Source organism: Xyrauchen texanus, chromosome 9 (genome assembly GCF_025860055.1).
Source record: "Xyrauchen texanus isolate HMW12.3.18 chromosome 9, RBS_HiC_50CHRs, whole genome shotgun sequence".
NCBI lineage: Eukaryota > Metazoa > Chordata > Actinopteri > Cypriniformes > Catostomidae > Xyrauchen > Xyrauchen texanus.
In genome coordinates, this window is record NC_068284.1 from 44,361,901 (window position 1) to 44,387,159 (window position 25,259).

At 38.5% G+C, this 25,259-nt stretch overlaps 1 protein-coding gene across 1 annotated transcript; it reads right to left on the bottom strand.

Moving 5' to 3' along the window:
* Positions 1–1,323: 1,323 nt before the first annotated feature.
* LOC127649058 (protein-glutamine gamma-glutamyltransferase K-like) lies at positions 1,324–24,984 on the bottom strand. Its single transcript, XM_052133956.1, has 14 exons — positions 24,838–24,984; positions 20,214–20,497; positions 19,491–19,682; positions 16,061–16,312; positions 10,571–10,689; positions 9,858–9,965; positions 8,886–9,063; positions 7,224–7,362; positions 6,558–6,750; positions 6,013–6,166; positions 4,954–5,238; positions 3,653–3,813; positions 3,349–3,485; positions 1,324–2,668 (listed from the first exon to the last, which is right to left on the bottom strand). The coding sequence occupies exons 2-14, from the start codon at positions 20,494–20,496 to the stop codon at positions 2,521–2,523; spliced, it is 2,349 nt and encodes a 782-aa protein (XP_051989916.1). The 5' UTR covers position 20,497; positions 24,838–24,984; the 3' UTR covers positions 1,324–2,520.
* Positions 24,985–25,259: the final 275 nt, after the last annotated feature.

Consider the following 25,259-nt stretch of genomic DNA (forward strand, 5'->3'; position numbering starts at 1 on the left):
GCTTTTGATTAAAGTGCATGCCAAATCAATATATATAGAAATGTAAATGTAATAGAGATTGCAGCACATTCCAATGGCTCAAAGAGCTCAATTATTACAAAAAATGTAGTCTATGGTTGCTAGGCATTTGATAGGGCATTCTGGATTGTTGCTAGGGTGTTGCTATGAGGTTACTACGGTGTTCCATCTGAATGTTTGTATACGGTTGCTAGGGTGTTAATCTGGTTACCGGGGAATGGATAGTAAGATGGTAGGATGTTACGGAATGTCTGCCTGTAGTCCCGAGTCAAAAGATCCCATCCCCATGTCTCTACAATATGCTATTGTTGAGATATGAGTGTTGTTAAACAATCGATTCAGAGTTGAGTCCTAGTCCAAAAGGGGCCGAGCCGGACTCAAGACTGAGACCATAATAGGCCGCATCTGAGTACAAATGAATGTGTTCATGAATCTGAATTAAAATTTTAACCATAAACTGAACATCAATATTTTTAGCTTGTTTTAAACTTAGAAACTAAGTAGCCACAACTAAGAAAATCTGTTTGTCAATATAAATGTTACGAAAACACCTCTGTTGCATTTCATATATACATTTTATGATTAGTATCCTGCTGAACAAACTTCAAAGTGGTTTCAGAATGACAGCAAATGCTTTAGGTGTATGAAGACAAAACTGTCCTTCAACACAATACTTATCGCGTTCTGTTGACATTTAAATTATTTGTTGTTTTTTCCCCTCCACTCAAACATAGACTACAGAAAGTTAAAGCTGCGTTAGTCAGTTTTGAATTTTAATTTTGGAACCCAGGGCCTATTATAAAAGAGGCGAATAAGTTACCAATAGACCCCCCTAGTCAAACTCTTAACAATAGAGCTGATTTTTGTACTTGTCCAGTGACCAACAAAATCTCATGACCGAAAGTAGCAGACGTAGAGATACATTTATTAAATTTATAATGTGAAATATTTACTTGAGAGCTTGAACTCAGCATCAAAACTGACTGGTCATCAAACAGACAATTAAAAATAATCTCATGAGCGCTCCTCGATGCTGTGTGAATTCAAATGGATGCCGTGTAAGAATCTTGCAAGATTGAAGAGAGAGGGATCCCTTCTAGACACGACCAGTCAAAAGAACCCGCTCTGTAGTTTTGACACTTTTCTCACTTAAACTATAGAAACTGTAAGATAGGGCAACCGTTGTCATGATGCCTCAAGGTCCAGATGAAACCAAGCCGGGGTCTGGTACCGCTAATTGGTGACCGCTGCTACAGCAGATTGTAACGTATGTAGCTGGCAATGGCAAAGATGAAGATGCAAACGAAGACGATGATTAAGCAGAACCCATGTGCAGTTTATTTTACAAATGTGATGTTCATAAAACCATAACTCCAAACTACAAAACGTTACACAAACAATACCTGACGAAGGACAATAGAAAACATGAATGCTTAAATGCTTGACATGTGAGAACACATGACAAGGATAACCAATCACAAGACTAAAATATAAACAAGATAACAAGACTAAATGAACTTTAACCAATAAAAAGACAAGACTAATAACAACGTAATCAAACAATGAACCAATGAAAACAAGACACATGAACATGAAGGGAAACAGGAAGATCACCTTCAAGGGTATTGTAGAGTCCATGCCTTGGCGGGTCTGCGCTCTTTTGGCAGCACACAGAGGACCAACAACATATTAGGCCGGTGGTCATAATGTTTTGGCTCATCATTATTTATATATATATATATATATTTGTTTGGTAACAATTTGTAATGTAACTTAATTATATCTTGAACGGCAAGTGATTTGCCAACTGGTTACTTATTTGTTATAATGAAATAATAAGCTACTTTTCAGCTGTATCTGTCAAAGTCAAACAGCCAAGTCTTGCCTTGCTCAATCCCCAAGATTTAAAAAATAAATAGAGACAAAATATGTTATAAAATGAAATTTATATGAAAAATATTAATTACGTAGATAAATAATACAAACAAACATTATATAATAACATGTCTTTCACGAAACATAATGTGTCATGGAGTGTCCTTCATAGTTTAAGTGCAGAGGAATTGTGTTAATTTGCAAAATTTTTGTAAAACTCCAGTACTAATTCTGTTACGAATATTCAGAGTTCAGCACAAATTAATCTTAATTGACAGCGTTTGTGGCATAATATTGATTAACACAAAACTTCATTCCATATTGTCTGTCTTTTTCTTTAAAAAAGACAAAGCAAAAATCGAGGTTACAGTGAGGCACTTACTATGGAAGTGAATGGGGCCAATTTTTGGGGTTTAAAGACAGAAATGAGGCAGTAACATTACTAAGCAAAGTAAATTCAATTTTTTTAGTTGGCACATTTAAAGTAACAGCAGCCTGAGCTTGGTGTAAACCACATAAGAATGGATAATACAGTGAGAAATACTTAATAAAACAGGATCAGAATGATGATACATACATAATACGGTGAAGTTACATACAGTTCATAACAGTGCTGATAAACTAAATTCACTGGCTTTTTTTAACATTGATGTCAACCACGCCATGCACCTGCGTGAGCTGCTTGCAATCAAGAGATGCCACCAGCTTCCTTGTGCCTGCTATCGTCGGAATAAAGTGTTCAGTCACCGTCACGTTAGCATGCTTTGCCACATCCCTGATAAAATAGAGAAAAGATGTTGAAGAGAAAGAAAAATACAACACAAAAATGTAAGAATTATACTGTATGCAACTGTTCAATTTACACAAATTCCTGCAATGAGTGGCAAACAATTAAGAAATATACTTAAAACTAATAAAAAACTAGTTAAAAGGCTTCCTGTAGCTCAGCTGCTAGAACATGGCACTAGAACATGGCAAGAATATGGGTTCGATTCGTTGTGCTCTGGTTTATAAGCCCTCTGAGGCCATCACTCTAGGGTGGAAGCTCCCCATAGCGTCAGCAACTGACGCAGTGTCGAAGTGACCATCTTGAAAGTGAACTAAAGCTGAATAGCTTAACATAACTAACACTAAATTCCTTAAGATATATATATCAGTTAGTTTATGATACCTAATGCATTTAATAATAGAACCTCATTGTAAAGTGCTACCGTGTAATCTTTTTGTACTTTATTTAGACCAGCATCTATTTGTACTTTATTGGAATAGATACGTTTTGACAGTCTACAAATGTTTCTTTACATTCCCTTTAATGTCCAACAGTGTGTTTGAACATTTTGCTAATTCATAGTTTGGGTTTAGTAGAATTCCCTAAGAACATTCCAATGGTAAACATTGTTTGTGGATTTTTTCTGATCAGAATGGCTGTTCTGTAACATGTATTCAGGCTCTTACCCCACTCTGATGGGATGGAGGTCTCTCAGCCCCAGTCCTTCCACTCGCACCACCACGTTACGGAGAGTACACGGCAGAGGATTCGTGAACGTGATCTTCGCTGACATCTCTTTGCCCACATAAGCCTCTCCAATAGGCTACAAAGAGATGCAAAGAATATGTACAAACCCACTTAATATTGTCTTTGTTGGTTTTAAAATGGAACAAACAAGAGCATAACATGATAATTTGTGCATATTGGTGGTCCTAAAACATGTTCATGGTCAAATACAGAAGTAAACACAACTGTATTCAGGTGCCTCACCTCAATGTTGAGATCAGGTGTCCGGAGTCTAAAGCTTGTCTGATTGGCCAAAACCTGCTGGGTTTCATTGACCCGACCAGACAGGGTCAGCATGAGCGCAGCCTGATCCACCAGCTGGTTTTGGTACTGCTCGTATGGCAGGCTCCATTCAATAATCTTTTCTAAATGAGATGAAACAGACAATCAGTAAGTGGATTGCTAAAGTGACTTTAGCAATGGCTATGAACTATACACATGATATGGTCTATAGGTCATCATGGGTGATGTTAACCACATAATCTGCATCTGTGTTTTGGAGATTTAATAACAGAGGCTGTTCAGAATTGAATGCTGAAACACTATTTACTGCATAAATAGTAGTATTGTAGTCTCATTTGTTTGGAATAGAATACTGGCAGAATGTACGTGAACACAGACAATTCTAGCTCGATTTTGTATTGTTGCATTCCGAAAAGTGTCAGACCGCAATTCATCATATCGGGAGTATGTGTTGCATTCTCTGTGCTGCCGCTAGGGGTGCTACAGTGGACATTAGTGTGACCCATTCACTTCTAAAGTGAGTTATCTCATTCAGGTCATCTAGTGTCATGACTGAGAAACAGTTTGAAGTGAACATTGCTAAGTAAGTTAGAAGTTAATATATTTATAGCAAGGTACCTGAATAATTTCTCACTCAAATCTGCAATCGTTTACTTGTGTAAAATATGTTTCTGGCCTAACAATAAATAACGCCTACAATTTATTTTGGTGAAACAAAAACTGTGAAACTGTACACAATAATGAATTACACATATTCAAACAGTAGTATGCTACATTGTGTCATGTGACATCAACACATTGCATGTTATTTAGCATTTTCAGTGCAATTTTTTGTATACCTTGTTAGTTCAATCAAATAATGTGGTCAAGAAAGAGATGTAGTAAATGTAATCTATAAAATTCATACATTTTTAAAAATCCAAGAACTTGATTTTTGTAGACATTCAAAGGTAGAATCTGATTACATAATCCAGGTTGCATATGGTCCATTACTACGCAACACTGACATTATGGCTGCATCCAAAAACGTAGACAGCTGACTTGCTGCATTGCTGCCTTATCAGGTAATGGCTTAACTGACAGCGTTTTGTTTTAAATTAATGTAACTCTTAAGGAAACTGGCCTCAAAACTGTTTGAAAAGCACCTTTTTTCTTATTTCCTCCTTATACAGCCTCTGAAGGCAGCATTTTCCAGTTTTTGGATGCAGCCTTTATGAGTAGCATACTAATGCTGTATGTATTCTGAATACATTCAAACTAACCTTCATTTGGCATTAGCTCAACAAGAAGCTTGTCCTTCTTCACTGTGTCCTTCAACACACCGGTGTAGTACATGACTGCCACCTGACTGTGGAGTGTGGTTCTGCGCGGCTGTGAGCTCAGGTTCTTCACGACAATCTTCAGCTGAGCATCTCCTCCCATTCGTGGACCTTCTCCATCCATCTTCACCTCCACGTGAACATCTTCAGCAATGGGACTAGAGTACGTGTCAGGTCTACTGCCATAGCGACAGGCAGTCTCCACGGCGATACGCTCCTCCTCCGAGCCTGATGATTAAGATCAATGCCCATCAGAAAGGAAAATTGCAAATGAGATATTTTTATCTCAGTTGTGTCTAATAGACAGCAAGAGGATTAAATGGTGAGACGTTTGCTGAAATTTCATACTTTTCTCCAGTAATCTCACATTTGTCCCCTTTAGAGTTTCAAAAGAGATCTCATCAATGTCTCAAAGTGTGTTCAGATTTTACAAGGTACCAAATTCTGCAATCAAAAGTCAGAGATCTCAATATGAACTCAAACATTTCTCGTCAAATTCTTCCTAGACCAAATTATCAGAGCTATTCCATCCACATAAATTTTTAGCTGTATACTCTTACGGTATGTCAACAATTGTCTCATTTGTGTCTATTTTTACTTCTCCTTAGGTATTTTAGGAGACAATGTTGATACTCTGGGTGGAACTTCAGTAAAGTTCAGTTTAAAACTACCAGTCCAGAAATGAAGATAACCGATTGAGGGAATGAGATGCTGTGGCGATGTAGTGGCACTAGGGGTCACTCTTGGGAGCCCCAAGCACCTCAGATCTTTGAGAAAAGCCCAATGAGAATTGGCGAGTGGAATTTGCATGCCACTCCCCAGTTGTTTTGGTATAAGAAATCATCTGCTAAAAACAAGAATGTAACTCCAAGCTAAATGGGTGAATCTCACACAGAAATGTCCACTTTATATTTCACCACAAACTCAAACCACAATCCAAAAAAATGTTTGCATTAAGAAAATTAAGGCTATTTTAGGTCCATTAAGATTTGTATTTCTCACCTTCAGGGTATTTGTACATGTGTGTGATGTCTTCACGCTGATCAGAGCCTACAGCTTTGGTGCTGATGCAATGTCCTACAGCTTTCTTCTCGCTGTGGATCTGAATGAAGGTGCCATCGAGGTTCCTCTGCCAGTAGATCTTATCACTGTTCACCTGCATAAGAAAAAAGCACAAGACAGCTAAGAGTTAGAGCTGAAAGAGACAGGACTAACACAATAAATGCAGGTTTCATACAGTGTATTGTGAGAAAATATTTATAATGGAATGCCAACAGGTTGGGGCCAGCCCATGTTGTAAGCCATACGCATGGTTGTTTTGAACTGTTGGAGGGGCCCCTGCGGGGTGTTTTTTTTATGATTGTCATAGAGTAGACAGTTGCAGACAGCAAGGCGAGAACAGATAGCAATAAAGGATGCAAATGTGAACTAAAAACGATTTGATTAAAATTCAGCATGAAGTCACCATTGCATTGAAGTTTCTAAATAGTTTTGATTTTTGAAACTGAATTGAAAAATAGTTTGGACTTATTCAAGTTTGGACTCACCTCAGCAAATACAAAAGGCGCGTCGTATTTGAGATAGACCTGTCCAGAGCGTATAGCGGCCAGTGAAGCTGGACCACAGCGGAATGTTCCATGGCTGGTTTCCTGAGGGGTGGAATCCACAGCCTGCCAGCCACCCATTCCAGGAGGCAAATCCGGACGAGCCATCCAGCAATCATTCCAAACATGGAAGTTCCTGTCAGGTGAATATTTATTCGTTTGTGTCACTTAAAAGCCAACAGTAGGTTTAGTTACTGGTATCATTGTAACTGTGTCATCTTGGACTTGGACTGGCACCTAGCATCTTGGATGCAGCATCATTTAAAATCAATAGTTTTCAGTTTCAGATGTCATTGTATAAATGTAGAATTCGCAGTCAGCCATGATTACTTTAATCAATGAGTGAAAGTGTCCAATAACAGGACTGCTACAGAGATTAAGCAGTATTATTCAGCTGGTCATGTGATTCTAACATGGCCACCCCCATGTGTGGACCCTCTCCATGTAGAATAAAACAGCTTTTATAAGGTTACTGATATGACTGGAGTCTTCATTTTAATGTGAGTGCTCATGATTTCCTACATGACTTTAGGAGTTAAACTTTATTCATGAGGCAAAAATTACTAAGTGCACCTTTAACATTTCCATTAAAACAACACAACTACACACCACACAGAGTCTGAGTTGAGGTGAGGTATCGGATCCATATTCTCATCAAGGAAAACATCTGTTGTCAAGGAGACATCGGTATCATGGGCGGACTGGAAATTTGTGACAGAACGGGCAGGAATACCTAAACATCTCAGAACTGGGACAGAGAGAGAGAGAGAGAGAGAGAGAGAGAGAGAGAGGTATTCAACTCAATGCAAACATTAAGTAATACATTGAAATAGGGAAAAGTCTGATTAATTAAATTATTCTGATACTGATTTAAATTTCCCTCCATTCTGAGAAAAATACTATTAATTTCTCAGTGTGGAATGAACAAGATGTAGGCTAGAGTATTTTAAACTGAAGGTCCCAACGAAGGACATACTTCTGCTAGCCGTGGGTCAGCTATGAGAGCACTATGACCGCAGTAAAGACTGCTTGAGTTTGTCAATTCAGGATTCAAAGTGAAACAAGTACACAATAGCATATTTTGGTTGTCCTGATTTATATATTTAGATGACGTTGTATACCCGCCTCAAACCTTTTGTATTTAGCATTGCATTACTATTATGTCAGTATTTACAATATGGCATAGCATGGTAAAGTGTGGTAAATGGTAAATTGGTTACCATTTTATAAACATTTTAAAGGGATAGTTTACCCAAAAATGAAAATGCTTATGTCACGCGAGAGGCGGAGGGACTTGAATATTGACCTATTTCTCACCCAAAGCGATCGTATCACTTTAAAAGACATTAATTTAACCACTGGAGTCGTATGGATTGGTTTTACTACATTTATCTATGCTTTATGGAGCTTTCACCATCTACTTGCATTGTATAGACCTACAGAGCTGAAATATTCTTCTAAAAATCTATGTTTGTGTTCAGCAGAAAAAAGTAATAAACATTTGGGATGGCATGAGGATGAGTAAATGATCAGAGAATTAAACAGTTTTGGTGAACGGTACCTTTAAGCACACAAATTGTCTATAAATGTTGCTTCAACACATTTTGGCTTATTTTATTGTATAGAATATCCACAATTTCATGATCAAATTGTAATATTGGTGCTCTACCATGAATATACAACTCAGAAAGATGAGCAATCATGTTTGTGATTTGTTCAAAGTACTGTCCTTTTTTTCGTATTGTGATTTTGTTTATTATTTAGATGCTTACAACTCTTTATAGCCATTAGAATCAGTAAGGTATCTTGTGTCGGTGGCTCTCTGGACAATGAAGCATGAAATGGGGGCCTCTATCTCTTAAAGGCACGTCTTGAGTCTTTCGACTCAAAGGTTGTCTGTCACACGTCAGTTCAAGTGCCATCACTTACCAGGGGAACACTCTGGTAAGTGATCTTTTATGGTTAGAAAGTGCTTATATATCGTTCTTTTTCACACACAAAGTGATCGATTTGCTTTAGAAGGATTAATGTCACCACTGAAGATAGGATGGGTTACTCTTTTGCTGAATATCTGTGCTTTTTGGACCTCCAAATATCTAATCAGCATCATCTCACATTCTAAGGACCTTCTGAGCATGGATCTTTTGCTACAAATATTCAAAAGGGTTTTGCAGAAGAGAGAAAGTCATACACATCTCAGATGGCACGAGGGTGAGTAAATTATCTGATAATTTTCATGTTTGGGTGAACTATCCTTTTAAATACACACACCTGTGGTGGTGATTGCAGAGAACACCCAGCACTGGCCGTATTTGACCGGCATTCCACCCTCCTTGTGGTATTTTTTGAGGATTTCCACACTACCACTCCAGGCTGTGGGAGGAGTTCCTCCCACATAATTCCCTGACCAGTTTCCCTCCAGAACACCACGGTCATCTGGAGAATTTATCTAGAACCGAGAAAGAAAACAAAATCTGATACATTTACTGAGCTTCAAAGCATTTCTCTATTATATATATATATATATTGTTCCAAAGCAGCTTTTCAGAAAATAGAATATATATATATATTAAATTATAATTTACAATTATTTACAATTACATGTAAATAAAGATATTTATAAAATATGCCATGTATAATGATTTTTGTGGCCAAATTTAGATAATTTTCGACTCTTTCTCTGACCCCTAGAATTAAACAGGTTGTTTTTGGTTTTTATTGCTGCTGTGCCTTTAAGATTTATATGTAAGCAGCAAAAGGTTCCCGCTTTTTCTCTCTTAATTAAGTACTCCTGGTATTTAGGAATTATAGCAAATATCCTATTTATATTTCCTCAGCTTGACTGGTTGGGCCAAGTTTCTAAACACTGAATAAGCATTGTTGGTGAGTAAATGTTGGCAGTCTTATATCTTATATAATATTTTGAGTTTTTGATGTCATAAATCTGAAGATTTCAGATTGAGTATTTATTTCCATCTCAGTTTCAATATTTTTTTTGTTGTTGTTTTTTTTTTAGACTGGGGAGGAAGTTTTAAGGTCTGAAAGTAGAGTATGATACTCTACTTATCCCTTATAAAAAGACCCCTTTGAAACAATATGTTCTGAATATTGTGGTTATAATCATAATTCACTGTATTCATCGATTTCTTTGGTGTTGTATGATGCTGAGGAGCATATAGCTCTACAGATGTCTCTTCAGTAGAACAGTTGCTGTAACATTGACGGATCGGTGGTTGAACTCACCATGGCAGAAATGACTCGGACCACACTGATGGGATCTCCTCTGCCTGAGGGAGGAACCTCACTGTTATCCAGCACAAACAGACAAGCTTCCAGAATTCCTTCGTCAAACTGACAGAAAGAGAAAATAAGCAGTCAGTGCTTGGATGTTTCATTTAGTGCATCTCAACATTTCTTATTTCCTATTTTCTAAACAGGGTCTATTCAAATTCATCAAACAGCAAGTAAAAGTTTGCTTTGGTCGAGTATCTAAAACAGCTTCTGGCCTGTTGCTTACTTCAGGAATTGCAAAATCATGCATGTCAGAAATCACAAGTACATTCCTGTCTTTAAACCATCGAAACTAAAATTAGAGGAACAAAATCACGATGGGAAGTGTTTCATAGAATGACTGGTTGCGTGCATCACATAAAAACATGCCACTCACCCACCCCCCATGTCCTCACTGCTGGGAAGACTTTTTATAAAAAACATCTGAAACCAGCCTTGAGTATGGTTATGTTGGCCTAAGCTGGTTTAAGTTGGTCTCCCAGTCTGACCAGCTGAAAATGCTGAAAAACAGACCAGCCTTACCAGACTGGGAGACCAGCTAAGAACATCTAAGGTTGGTTAAAGCTGTTGGTACTGAGCTCTGTTGTTCTCACAAAGACTGTACAATGAGAATTTTCCAGAGGAAATGTTTGAATAGAGGAAGCTGTTCAATTCTCTTTCCAGACCTGGCCAAAGTTCCATGTTCGAGCTCCGATCTGCATCTCAGTGCCATAGTAGACTCGTCCAGTGTCATTTAAAACATACTCCTTCAACTCTTTCTCACCCTCCATATGCACTGTGTCCTCTGCAGAGAGAGAGAGAGAGAGAGAGAGAGTTACGAGAAAGTGTTATGGAAGTTGAACACAATTCCAGGATTTGACATGGTGATTTGATTCAGTTCTAAGGGCAGCAGTATGACATCATCACCGCAAGCCTACCACATGCCTCTGGAATTACTGGACTTGTGGAATGTGCTGTGTCTGTTCATGGGTGTGATGTTCTGAAACAGAGGGAGGTGGTGCACACTGATGGAAACAGGAGAGAAAGGAACGAAGGAAATAAAGTAGGAAGGTGCACAATAGATACTAGAGATCGAAAAGATTTTAAAAAGAAGGGAGTAGTGACACAGTCAGACTGAGCGAAAACACCCAGTACACTGGAATGGGCCCCTAAATAGTGAACCACTGAACTAGAAGATGATCAGAAAGACTTTGTATGTCACTGCATGTCGCTAGTCGCTGTACTGATTGGTTCCTTGTTCTAGTTGAACAACTTGCCCTAGTAACGGTTATGAACGTAACTACAGCTAAAGCAACGTTCACACTGACCTAGACTTGCGACGACAAAGCGATCGAATATCATTCATTTTCAAAGATAGTCGCTGAACACTGACAGGATGTTCCAGTGTCCAGCCACACGACAAAATAGAGAAAAGTTCAACTTTTTGCAAATAAGCCGTGTTGGGTAGATTAGTTCTGAAATGTAATTTGGTACTAATTACAAATAGCACAGCTAAAACTGTAATCAGTAACACAATCTTTTAAAGCTCTTAATCTAATCGGATTACTTTTGGATTACTTATTGCATGTTTTGAGGAAAATACCATTTTAAGTGTACATTAAGCGCCATTTTATATACTCATCCACCCCTTCGCCGATTTTTTTAAAGTCAAGACTGATCCATAATGTAATCAATTTGTAATCATGTAATCCATAAAAAGTAACTTATCTGATTAGGCACGTTTAAAAGTGTACTGTACTCCAATTGCAAGAGTTTATTTTTGTAATCTGATTACATAATCCAGATTGCATTTAATACATTACTACCCAACTCAAAAAACGAGGAGCAACACGATGCGCTAATGCCCAATGCGAGTTGCTTTGATCTCAGACTTTCGGAGCCCACTGTACAGTATGTAGTGGTGTAAAGCAAAATGGGCTGAAAGAAAGAAGAAAAGAATGATAGGAAGTGGCCTAGAATGAAAGAGAGGCCAGTGAAGGGAAAGGTATATTTGAAAGCTGGCTCACCAGAGAATGAGAGCGAGCGAGAGCGAGAGAGAGAGAGATAGAAAAGTAACTAAAAAGTAAGATGTGTAGGGAAGGGTCTGTTCACACCAAATGTGTTTTTGTATTTGTCTATGATGTTTTTCAGAAGTAGTAGTACTATGTACACATGGGCTAGATGGAGTGGTGGTGGTGTAGTGGTCTAAGCACCATAACTGGTAATCTGTTAATCAGAAGGATGCTGGTTCAAGCCCCACAGCCACCACCATTGTGTCCTTGAGGCACTTAACTCCAGGTTGCTCCAGGGGGATTGTCCCTGTAATAAGGGCTCTGTAAGTCGCTTTGGATAAAAGCGTCTGCCAAATGCATAAAGGTAAATGTCACATATCACTGTTTGTGTAGCGTCCATGTTTTTTTAGGCTGTGTGTCAAGTTAAAAAGCATCTGCAACAAAGCTTTTTTCAGTGCAATGTGTTTGATTTGGCATTTTCTTTTTCCTTACCAAGCATATCTGGCATTCAGAACAGGAAAGCGTGAACAGTTCTCAGAGGATAAAAAGTGAACCACCCAAGATAACTGCTTTAAAATAACATACTAAAAAAGGACTTTCAGTGCAAACAGATCTCTCGTTTTCGTTGACAAACTGTTGAATTACAAAAAAATAAACATATGGAAAGCACCCCAAACCCTTAAGGCATTTTAAAAGCTCAAATGCTTTAAAAACATTGTGTACAACAGGCTGACTAAGGGTAAGGGTCACTCCACACAAATGGATTACAAAATCACAATCAGTCCTCCTGCCAGACTGAAGTAATTTATTGGGCCACAAGAGGAAACTTGCACCTTTGTGTTAAATTGTGTGTGTGCCCCACTTGATAGTGTTGCAGAAGTGCCCACCCATGCTCGATACTGGCACAGTAGTGCCCCTCCATGACAAATGTAATAAAGTTATGTATTCTTAACTAATCTTTTGCGTTCCTTAAAGCTGCGTATAAATGTAATTGACATGTTTTCATAACTAAACTTTTGCTTCCTTTATATTTAATTAAAGGGGCTGTGGTGGCTCAGTGGTTGAGGCTCTGGGTTACTGACCAGAAGGTTGGGGGTTTAAGCCCCAGCACTGCAAAAATGCCACTTTTGGGCACTTGAGCAAGGCCCTTGACCCTATCTGCACCAGGGGCACTGTATCATGGCTGACCCTGCACTCTGACCCCAGCTTAGCTGGGATATGTGAAAACAAATCAATTTCACTGTATATATGCAAAAATGTATGTATAATGTGTGACCAAAATAAAGGCTTCTAATACATTTATGTATACTTAATTAACCAGTAAATTTAGAGCTCGAGTCGAAGCTGATTCCTTGAGCCCCCCACCATGGACACCAAGCCAAATAAGTTTAACCTTAATAGCTTAAAGATTATACAGGCATACAAACTGGTAATATTGGTTTAAATGATTAACTGCTGCCGATAGTTTTCGGCAAAAATGTATGATAATATTTGCTAAGATTTTATTTTTATTATTCCTCCATGTTCTAAATTGAAGCATGTGAATCAATATATTCATCTTCATCTGGTAAATATATACTGTAGGTAATCAAATTAGGTTAATACATGTTATATTGTAACAGATTTAAGTCTTTGTCATTTCTCAGGCTTTTTATAGTTAAATATTCAGTTGTGTGCACCAAACCATCATTTTGTTCTGGTTATTATTGGGATAATGGTTTCACAACAAACTGCATCTGGGATTTCATTCATTTCGATTTTTTTTAGACGTTATTAAAATTTATTTTAATGACTATCGGCCGATTAATCGGTTATCGGCCTTTTCCACCACCTAAGTCATCGGTATCAGCAAAATCCACTTCTGGTCGACTGATATCCAGTACAGTTCCATTCACAGCACTGGTTTGCCGAACATGTGGTTGCAAGTCCTGAAAATGTTTGGGTGTCAGTTCGGTTATAGAATGTAATTTCCACTCTCGTAAATAATCTATTTTAACAATGTCTTTAATCTGCTTTAACTGTCTCTCTCTCTGTCACTCTTTATTGCTTTGTTTCTTTTTTTTTCTTTCTTTTTTAATTAGGGCTGTCGATTTAGCTTAAATATTAACGCAATTAATCACAATGCCCCTGGACCATAATAAGGAAGATTCCTGAGAATTGCAAGCTTGTAGTACCGCCTGTTTACTCCAGAGGGCAGTAAGTGAAACTTCAGCTGTATGAGCAACACACAGTTTATACAGTGAACAAAACAACCATCCAGCAGCAGCACAACACAAACATGCGTTAGTACGCTCTTGCGTTCAAAACACGCAAGATCCGAAATGAGGAATCTCAATATGTGTTCTAAGTATTAAACTTGACACAGTGAACTAAATATTTTATGTTTATGATGCAACGCATCCGAGACGCTACACAAGCGTGTCTGATGCAGGTGTAAATTGACGGGTCCTTAAACAAGCCCTCATAATAAATCTCCAACTGATTGACAAATTCACTTGTGTAATGGATTACTGTGAACTGTATGCCAATGATTGACTTATGATCAATAATATGGTAGTAAATAATACATTGTATTCTAAAACCACTTTTTGTCTTATCAATGATGAACTCTTCTACCACAAGAATGTAATGCATTATAATTTAAAATATTTAAAGATAACTATGTATATTTATTTCATCATTATATATTGAATTATTGTTAAAGGGGTCATGACATGAGAAACCAAATTTGCCTTATAAGAGTCTATTGGTATATAAGAGGTCTTTGTATCATTAAAACGTCCTGCAAGTTTAATATTTTAAGACGCCCTCCCCATTCTAAACTAATCATTTATTTAATCAAGCTCAAAATACAGCTCGTTCTGGATTCATGGTTAGAAGTGACGGATCGGTTAGAAGTGACGCACCAGCGTTTGCATATGACCGCCTCCAGCACAAGATAACTACGCTTTAAGCGCAAGACAACTACGCCATTTCAGATCGCCGTCGCCTCACAAGTGTTCAGTCGATGGACAGCGAGCTCTGACAGAGACTACTTGTGCACAGGAAAATTACGATGCCACACAGATGTGCTGTTCCTGGCTGTGGTCAAACAAAACCTCTGAATAAGCTGCCGAAAGATCCAGACGCCAGGGAAAAATGGATGCAGTTTATTTTTTGCGGACGCCCCAGTCACGGCAGTGTTAACTTAAGCGCTTGTTCTGTACATTTTAAGGATGACTGTTTTGAGAACAAATCTCAATATGATGCTGGCTTTGCCAGAAAACTGTTGCTCAAAGATAAGTCCGTGCCGACTATTCTGGGAACAACGACGACGCAAACTGTAAGTAATCTATTTTAAACTTTAAACTACTTTTTAAAGCGCAATTTCATTCATTATGAATAATCACAGTGTTTTTACTTAGTTTACTTGCATATTGTTCTGGCTGGGGCGCCAATAATTGATACATAGGCACTGACGTTAGCCAATCATAACAGTGGGCGTTAACACTGAAGTCTTAAATGGAAAACACCCCAAAACAGACTGTTTGAATCAGAGGATGAGAAACAGGGTGGGAAAAGGTCATAAATCACTAGATTTTAAAAGTTTTTCTTAAAAAAAAAATATATTAATACTATAATTGCACCTAAGGGAACATAATAATACAATAAAAAAACCCATGTCATGACCCCTTTAAATGAGGGGCTTTCTCCGATAAATATTTATATATGCGATTAATCGCTATTAATTAATCGGGACACCGTGTAATTAATTCGATTGACAGCCCTATTTTTAATTTCTTTCTATATATCTATATATCTACAGTATATATCATTAACCTAACTTTTTTTCTATTAGTTTAAACTTTCAGACAAGGCTTTGCCTTGAAAAACTTAACCTATCTAGTTTATATTATATTGTACTGTACATAACAGTAATTAAAGTTAAAGTAATTAATTCCATGACCTTTCACTGACCTTTCCAGGCGTTTATGAGTAATGACCAATTCAATAATTAACCATTTAGAGTGATTTGTGAGTCGCTTTGACCCATCATCGAACCAAAAAAAATTATTTACCATCAACAGTTATTTCACCTTCTATGTTTTTGGCCACTAAATGTGTGTAATCACTCAAATATGCACAATTTCAACACCCTCTTTATCTCTCCACGCTCTGTCTCACCTTCACACCAGGGATTGAAGAGCATGTAAATATCTTTGTCAGAGTCATGTGTTCTTTTCTCCCCGGTCTTCAGATTCTGCGTTGTGATGATCAGCTTGTACTTTCCGATAACCGCCTTGGCGTGAGAGTTGATCGACAGCTTGACTCGGTTTATGTTTTGCTCCACAATCTTGGCCTCCCAGCATTCATCCTGAAGTTCCTCCACTAAAGGAATGATGATGTGTGTGCCCTTTGACACCAGCGGGAGCGGCCCTGTATGACAACATAAAACATATGGTTTGAGGAGTGGCTGAGCTGGGATTAAAAGAATGTGTTGAAGTTGGTTCCAGGTTTCAAAATTCCCAGGAGAAATCAGGTTGTTGGAATGCTTCCAAACAAAATTATGCTGTGTGATTCAGTTGCGTATGGACAATGACTCAATAATAATCATTCGCATATCTGTCCAAATGAGTTTGCTGTTAATGTGAAATATCAAAAGTAGTTGTGTAAGAAAATCACATGCAAAGAGACAGTCACACAATAGCAGTTCTGAATGAGTGATCGGAAGACTCATTTTAGATGTAAGCTGGCAATTTCCAGTGATATGGGTGATCGATGCAATGTGTGAGATACTGTAGGTGGGTGTCAGCAAGATGGAGGAGAAATTAATGTCACTGTCTGTCACTGTTCTTAATTATTTGTAGGTTAACTGTTCTCGAACGTGTATCCCAATACTCCCCATATGTGATAAGATTTTCAAAAGCTGTAATCTAACTGAATATCAGCTTCACAAAGTAAAATTGGTTGTGTATGTTGACTTCAATGTTTTGAAAAACCCTGACCACATCAATTTGTTTGAACAGCTGAGATGTCTTGTAAACTTTTGTAGAGGTTTGCATTGCTTAGGGATATATTTCTTTGCTCTTTCTCTGACTCCCTAATTTGATCTCTAAAACAGAGTTGCGCCATACCTCTGGGTGAGGTTTAAGAGAGGCATTTGAGAGTCACAGATGTCTTGAAGCTCTTATCAGTGAGCTGAATACCAGCCTGTAACTCCCTTCGTGTTTCCCAGTTTAAAGTAATAATTCCTGCAATGTTTCCTTTTTAGTATAAAATGCAGCCAACTGGCACAGTAGAATGGAAGAAGGAAACTCAAACTCTTTACTGATAGGGATGAAGATACTGTATTTTAAATAAGACAATGGTAAGTTCAAACATCACTTACAGTGGAAGTGAATGAGGCCAATTTTTGGAGGGTTTAACCCTGGAATGGTCTTAAAGGTCAAGCCACACTGTTGAAATCACCAGGTCGAATTGACCCAGCTCGTTAAATCATCGTTCAACAGTTACAATAGAGCTGTTCAGCCATGGCGTCAATTTGTAGGCAAACCTGTAAGTCTAATTCGCCATTATTACACAATACGTGGACGTTTTGTTCTACAACATAAATCACACACAGTCACACCTCAAACGTGAATTTTGAAGCCACTGTGTTTTAAAAAAAGTATGTGCTTCAAAATTCACCTTTGAGGTGTGACTCAAGTGTGATTTATGTTGTAGAACAAAATGTGTGTGTGTGTGTGTGTGTGTGTGTGTGTGTGTGTGTGTGTGTGTGTGTGTGTGCGTGTATTTATCACTTTGTTGGGACCAAATGTCCCCATAAGGATAGTAAAACCCGAAATTTTTGACCTTGTGGGGACATTTTGTCGGTCCCCATGAGGAAAACAGCTTGTAAATCATACTAAATTCTGTTTTTTGAAAATGTAAAAATGCAGAAAGTTTTCTGTGAGGGTTAGGTTTAGGGGTAGGGTTAGGTTTAGGGGATAGAATATAAAGTTTGTACAGTATAAAAACCATTATGTCTATGGAAAGTCCCCATAAAACATGGAACACTACAGTGTGTGTGTGTGCGTGTGTGCATGCGTGCGTGTGTGTGTGTGTGTGTGTGTGTGTGTGTGTGTGTGTGAAAAGTATAATTATGAGTATAAGTGTATTTACAAATTACATTTTGGACTGTTCAATAATTGTACAGCTTTCTCAAATGTCTTTACATGAACAGGGTCAATTTGACCCCGAGGACCTTCTTATGTAAAAAAATTTTTATAGCTTGTTAATTAATACATTAAATAAAAAATAATAAAACGAATTACTTTGCCAGGTTCATAAAATCTCGTATTTTTTCAAGTTGATGAAAATCAGTGTTAAAAGTCCATTCAAGGGTTAAAGGCAAAAATGTGAAGCTTTTCATTTAAAAAAGCACTGACATTAATTCTTCTTTTAAAACTTGTGTTGATTTAATCTATAAAGATGTTTAAATCGTAATTTTAGCATGATCACAAGGTTTACAACCTCATGACAAGAGAGCTGTAAGATTAAATGTAACATTACACAGGAAAGGTTAGTAACCCATTTTTTAACACTAAAATCATATTAACATGCTGTGGCAGGGCGAAGGGCGGGGCCGGGTCGTGATTACACACACAATGCCCCTAATCAGGCGAATTAGCCCTCGAGAGGTATAAAGGCTGACCGAAGGCGGCAGTGCGAGAGAGAGAGAGAGAGAGAGATTTACGGACAGCTGTCTGACACCTTTTTGTGTTTGTCTTTTTGGTTAAGTTTTATATAAAATTATTATTTATATTGTCAAGCCGGTTCTCTCCTCCTTTGCTTTAATCCCTTTACACTGGTGCCGAAATCCGGGAAGGAGGAGGGATGTGCCTTAGTAAAGTCATCGCCACTACCATCCACCCCAACGGAGCAGCCGTGGCCATCCGCTGGAGGACGGAGGAGCCCGGCCGCCTGGAAGTGGAGGAATGGCTGCCGAACGCGAGGGGAGGAGGGGCTACCAACCAACCGCCTGGAGCGGTTACCGCTGCCAGAGGCGGGGCAGACCCCTACCGTCCACAAAAAATGCGCCGGGGCCGTAGGTCTGCCTCCGATCCATCTGGGGAGGCGCAGCTGTCGTCCATTAGAGGGTGGAGGAGTGGCCGAGGACCAAGATACGGTGTATCGGAGAACCGGCGAGTAAGTGTTTTTTTCCTCTCTCTTCCACTGCCACTCCGTGTTGGCCTTTCCCTCTCTTTTTCAAATGTTTTGTTAATTTGGCACGAGCGCCGTTTCGGCTTCCTCCCCTTGTCCCTCCCCTTGTCCCCTCCCCTTGTCCACTCCCTCATCCAGGTAGACAGTTTGAATGTGTTCATTGGTTTACAATGAGCAGCTATTAGAAAATTATTAGAAAAAATATATGATATTTTACCTTGGATGATAAAAACAATAAATCAAATTAATAAACAAATCCTAAATTCAAAACGTTTCCAAGTAGGTGTTTGAAATCAAGATCTAAAACCACTACTGGAGAAAACTAGCACTTTACTGATATACAGCCCTTGTGAACTCTTTCTTATGTGACAACTTGCCCCGGTCTCCACTATATCATTCCCTTCACACTCACCTGTCTGCAGTTCCAGGTGAAGTTTATCTGTGTTTGGGTTGAAAAGTCGTGAAAGTTCAAGCTCTATTTGGAAAGTTTGGCCTCTGCGGATGATGAGCTGGTCGCTGTGATACTGGTCTGTGTGATGTGACTTCCTGTTCCGATCAGACTTCCCACTAAGCAGATCCACAGAACGCACTATTAGAGAGAAATCTGATGGAGAGAAAGAAAAGAAATGAGAAATGAAGTGAAAATGGCAAAGTGAAAGTGAACTCAGGGTTTGCACTATATATAAACAATAAAATAAGAAAACACCCTGATTTAAATTAAACTCAACAACATGATGAAATGCAGCATTTAAACAAATATTTAGCTACCAAAAAATGTTACACTATTTTTTTTTTTAATAATTCACTAAATTGAACCTGATTTTCAAATTGCTTCATATGAGAGCGTCTTTGATTGTTGCCTCAGTTTGAAATTAAATAGCAATTTTGAATGTATCATGACATTACACATCGACTCTTGAGAAAATATAGCTTGTTTCTGGAAAAAACATTAGTATTTTATTAAATTTATTAATTCACTAAAATTATTGATTTGTTTCTGCTAAAAACCAGAACATTTCAGAATGGAGCCAATCCAGCCAATCAGATTGGAGCTTGTGTTTTGGGGGAAAGCTCTTATGATTTTTGTGTGTAATATGCATCAGACGGCCCATAAACAGTTAGACTGGCTCCTCACCATCCAGCTCTGTATCAGCAGTGAGAGGTAGTGGAGATGCAGGAGCGTTGTTCTCTCCTGCCCCGGCCACCACACCACCCGTTTCAGTGGTGAAATCGTACAAGCTGCTCTGTCGTCTGAAGCAACATGGACAAGCCTTCCGCAACCAACGGCGACATCCATTCTCATTTTTCTTCTCTTGACCCTCTGCCTGCTTCTCTGGGACAGTTCCGTTGCTCGCAGAGACACCGTGGAAACGGCCGACAGCAGAATTATCTCGGATGGACAATCTTTGTCCTGACATTCTGGAAGAAATCGTACAAAATATTAATGTAGAAAATGATGTAACGACTGAATTAAAATGATGTATAAAAAAAAGTATAAAAAGGGAAGAAAAAAAAATTATAATTATAATAATTTCCACCAAAGAATTCTATTCAACACAATACAGAATCTGAGATGTGCTAGTAATTACACTTGGTGAGAATGTTCATAACTTTCAGGGGGCAAAAAGAGATAAAAACCTTGTGGCATGTACATATAATGTAAGTAGACAAATTAAATACAATTATTGAGAATGTGAATTTGTTTTTAGCCAGATTTCACATTGAGTACACAGTGCTAATAGTGCCCGAAGTTGAACAAGCACTCAATTGTGCAAAGTGTGTACATTTTCTACATGCATGGAATACCTGGATAACCTGATGCAATTCCCTTGATGTACTGTAGGTATACACCGAGAGCACACTACAGTATAAGGCGCAACCATTTATTGGCCCGGCTTGGATCTGATATTCATAATTTTTCAAATTGTCCTGACTATTCATAGTGATCAGTTGAATGCCACTTTGGTGAATAAAAGTACAAATTTATTTCCATAAGAGCAAAATTTGTACATTATTCCAAAACTCTGGCCGCCAGTGTACATCGGAACCAAATATCGGTTAGCGGGTCTTGATTACCTATAATCGTTATCGGCATCGCCCCTGAAAAAACATATCGGTTGACCCCTAATACAGAATACTGAATCCCTCAAAGCAAGGCGCTCAACTTGACTGTCCATTTTCAGTGCTGAATGTATGTGTGTGTGTGTGTGTGTGTGTGTGTGTGTGTGTGTGTGTGTGTGTGTGTGTGTGTGTGTGTGTGCATAAACATACAGTGTACACTGTATATGGTATATAAATAAAAAAGTAAACTTTTTTTTTATTTCCAAGATGATAACTGAAGATTCACAAATTAAGCATGCAATTTAATGAGGCAACAATGCAGCATACTACTGTTTAAAGAATGTATCATCGTTGCCTAGTGTGTACTGTTTCTAGGGCTGGACTGGGAAGAGAAATCGGCCCGGGATTTTACATAGCAACTGGCCCAAAATGTATTGTGGTGCATAGCGCGGCAGCTCATTTTAGCTTATCGCGGCTCATTCAGCCCGTTTCACGGACGACCCACCGGCCCGCTTGGTTCTCCCGAAGGTCTGTCCGCCCCTGATCGGCCCTAAAGTGTGTCGGCCTACCGGGAAAATGCCCGGTATGCCAGATTACCAGTCCAGCCCTGACTGTTTCCCATGCCAGCATTGTCTTGGAAATATAGACTATAGCTTTCACCATGGTTACATACTGAAGACCATTGAATGAAAGGCTGCAGTTCTCCACCTTGTTATTAAAGTAATTGCCATTTTGATCATGAACTTCAACATGCTGTTCAGAGACACAGGAATTTACCAGCATCTGAGTTACCCCTGAAAATTTGAACCATGTGTTTCCCTCAATATGGCCTCCCGTAATTAACTAAAATTTCAGGAAAAAATCAAAACTAAAATATTTCTAATCAAATTCTTCCAAGATCAAATAATCTGAGCTATGCTCTCCACATTGCAGTCATTTGATAGCTCTATATTCTAACTGTACATCTGTTATTGGGTCTCATTTGGGTCTGTTTTTATTGCTTCAATAGGAATTTGAGGAGCAACATCTGAAACCAGTTTGAAACCCAATGAAACTGCCTCCTATTTCCATTTTTACAATGAAGCAGCTCAATCAAAGATATTTGACATGAACATGTGAGAGCGTGCGTGCAGTGAGTTACACAGGGATGTGTGTTATGCAGCTCTGGAGCATGCATACTGTATGCCATGAAGACTACAGTTACCAACTGAAGCATAAATGTAAATGCAAACATGTTTTATTCAGCAAAGATTGTTACTGAAATAAAACGTAATTAAGAACTCTATTAAGTCTCTTGAGCTATTAAAGTTTAACCTCTGAGCAATCAAAAGTCCCACTGGGTGTAGTGTTACATGGAAAGATGCCAACAAGATATGGACTTAAAGAATTTGAAGTATATATAGTCAACTATGATTGGAATGCAGTATGCAAACACAAACCTGACTTCAAGGTCTCCCAACATCCTGACTGCAATCTTTCTCACTCATCTGGTAATGCTTAGATATGACCCAATTTGACCTATGACCTCAGTACCTTACATTGTGAGGCTTTACATATCCAGTTTTGTAACTGGGTGTATATGAAGTGTAATGTAACCCCAGCAACTGGTCAAGAACCAAAGATTGAGAGATCATCTGACAAAAATGTGTACATGAGAGGGGTGAGCACCACAGATCTTGTGCCTTATTTAGATTTTAAAGGGACAGTTCACCCAAAAATGAAGATTTGGTTATAATTTACTTTCCCTCATGTCAACACAAAAGCAGAATTTTATGCTGCTCTTTTTCATAAAATGAAAGTGAACATGGAAAAGAGCAGCTGGGACATTTGGCTAAACATCTCTTTTTGGGTTCCACAGATAAAAATACCCAGAATGTTCATTTTTGGATTAACTATTCTTGTAACTACAACTTGTATGATGTACAATACATGTATGTGTGTTTATATGAGTTGTAGGGCACACACATAAACATAAACACAACTGAGTTTACACACCTACATTTTTTAAGGTATATAATTTTTTTTCCCACCACAAGACACACCATTTGCTGTGAACAACGCCCAAGTCGGTGAGGATATGTCCCAGACTACTTCACAAGCAGACACATGGCAACGGACTTATCAACATCAAAATAAATAACTAGAGATGAGGGTGGGTGTGTTCTGTACCTGATGAAGTCATTATTTGACGCAAGCACTAACATGCCCAGGCACCTTTAAGCAGTTTACCTCACAGGAAATATTTTAGAGATAAATTAATGACCCCATTCATCTCAACCTCTCTTAAATGAATAGTATACCCAAACATTTCAATTCTGTCATCATTTACCCTCATGTCGTTCCAAACCTGTATATGACCTTTAAAAACCAGAATGTTATATACTCAGTCACCATTTACTTTCATTGTATAGAAAAAAAAATGCTACAGATTCAAAGTAGCATTTTACATGTGACCGCGCTAATTCTAAGTGCAATTTTCATGTTGTACAAATGTACAAACTTAACATGTGCACACACCAAGGTTGCCAAACCTCTCCGTCCCGGGTGTCATTGTATCCAATCACCCCCAAAGCCCCCGCCCCCAGTGTCCGACAATATAAAAATGCTGCCCGAACATTTCTGTGCCACCACAGACTGATCACAACCCTCTTGTACCTAGACTTAGAACATGCTTGCAAAATAATGTCAAAACTTCTTATCGCATAGCGCTCTTAAAATATATATGATATAATTAGCATACTTTGTCTTTCTGCACCCGGTCGACTTTTAAAGTATACTTTTCTCACCGCGAGCATATTCAAACACGTTTGATGCATGCACACTACGTCTGCTTTGTGAAACTCTTTACAGTAATCTGCAGCCACATGTGCCGATGATGCATACAATAAAAGCTAAACAAAGTAATACAGCTTTGGAATGACGTGAGGGTGAATATACTGTATTATAACATGAGTTTTCATATTTGAGTTTTGGGTCTGTTTTTTAATTCAGACTAAGTCTGTAGAACTTTTTGTACAGATGCTATATGCATAAATAAGTTTTTTACAGCAGTCATTTTCTCCATATCGCGCCCCCCTTCGGTATAACGCAGCGGCAAGTTTCGGCTTGCCCTTTCGGCCCACCGGGAAAAGTCCCGGTTCTCCCTATGGCCAGTCTGCCCCTGATCTGTCCTCACACACATGTGCAGAAACCAGGAGGGTGATGGATAGCAACAGATGTTCTTGAGTCTAATATATCTGAACTATGTGAGGGGATTTCATATTTACGCTCCCTATCATAATTGGTTTAATATTTTTTTACCTAATTCAGTGACATTCAGAGTGTCCAAATAATTGTTGGGACCACTGTAGAATAACATTATCTAAGGCTTATCCTTAAAGCGATTACCAAAAGCTCACGCAGTCATCCAAACAAAAGCGCACAGAAACTGTGAAAGTTTTTGCTTTAAGGGAGTGCGTATGATTAGTGTGTCCCGCGATAACACGCCTCATTGTATGAACATGACCACATGCACAACCGTTATGTTTACTAAAATTGAATGACAATTTGATCTTTAACGCAACCAAATCTGCAGCGACCGCTGGAACAGCGCGTAAAACCCAAACCCGCAATGTACCGCGTACTTCTGCATAAGATCAAAAATCACAACTAATAAATAATAGACATATGATTTTATAAAACATTGTATAGTGTCTTACGTTTGCACGCTGGTTTTCTTCACGCGACTCCTTGTTCTTGAAATATGTATGAGTTCGAAGACTGAAGTATGCAAACACTTCTCAGCAGGGACACTCCAGAATCAGTACTAGCAGCCAAAAATCACTACTTTATGCGCTTTGAAATAAATACACGCCCACCGGACAAGAAAGTGACGCACACTGAGCCCATTCACTTCAAGGGATTGTTTTAGGGCTACACCCTTTTTCATCCATCCATCCATCCATCCATCCATCCATCCATCCATCCATCCATCCATCCATCTATCTATCTATCTGTCTGTCTGTCTGTCTGTCTGTCTGTCTGTCTGTCTGTCTGTATTTTCTATCTATCTATCTATCTATCTATCTATCTATCTATCTATCTATCTATCTATCTATCTATCTATCTATCTATCTATCTA

What these genes read in the sequence shown, in the direction of transcription:
- LOC127649058 (XM_052133956.1), bottom strand. Translation starts at nt 20,496, where the DNA reads ATGTCAGGACAAAGATTGTCCATCCGAGATAATTCTGCTGTCGGCCGT. An exon ending in TCACCTGGAACTGCAGACAG is followed by an intron (nt 16,313 to 19,490) that starts GTGAGTGTGAAG and finishes GTTGTCATACAG; the next exon opens with GGCCGCTCCCGCTGGTGTCA. An exon ending in CATGTACAAATACCCTGAAG is followed by an intron (nt 5,239 to 6,012) that starts GTGAGAAATACA and finishes CTTAATCATCAG; the next exon opens with GCTCGGAGGAGGAGCGTATC.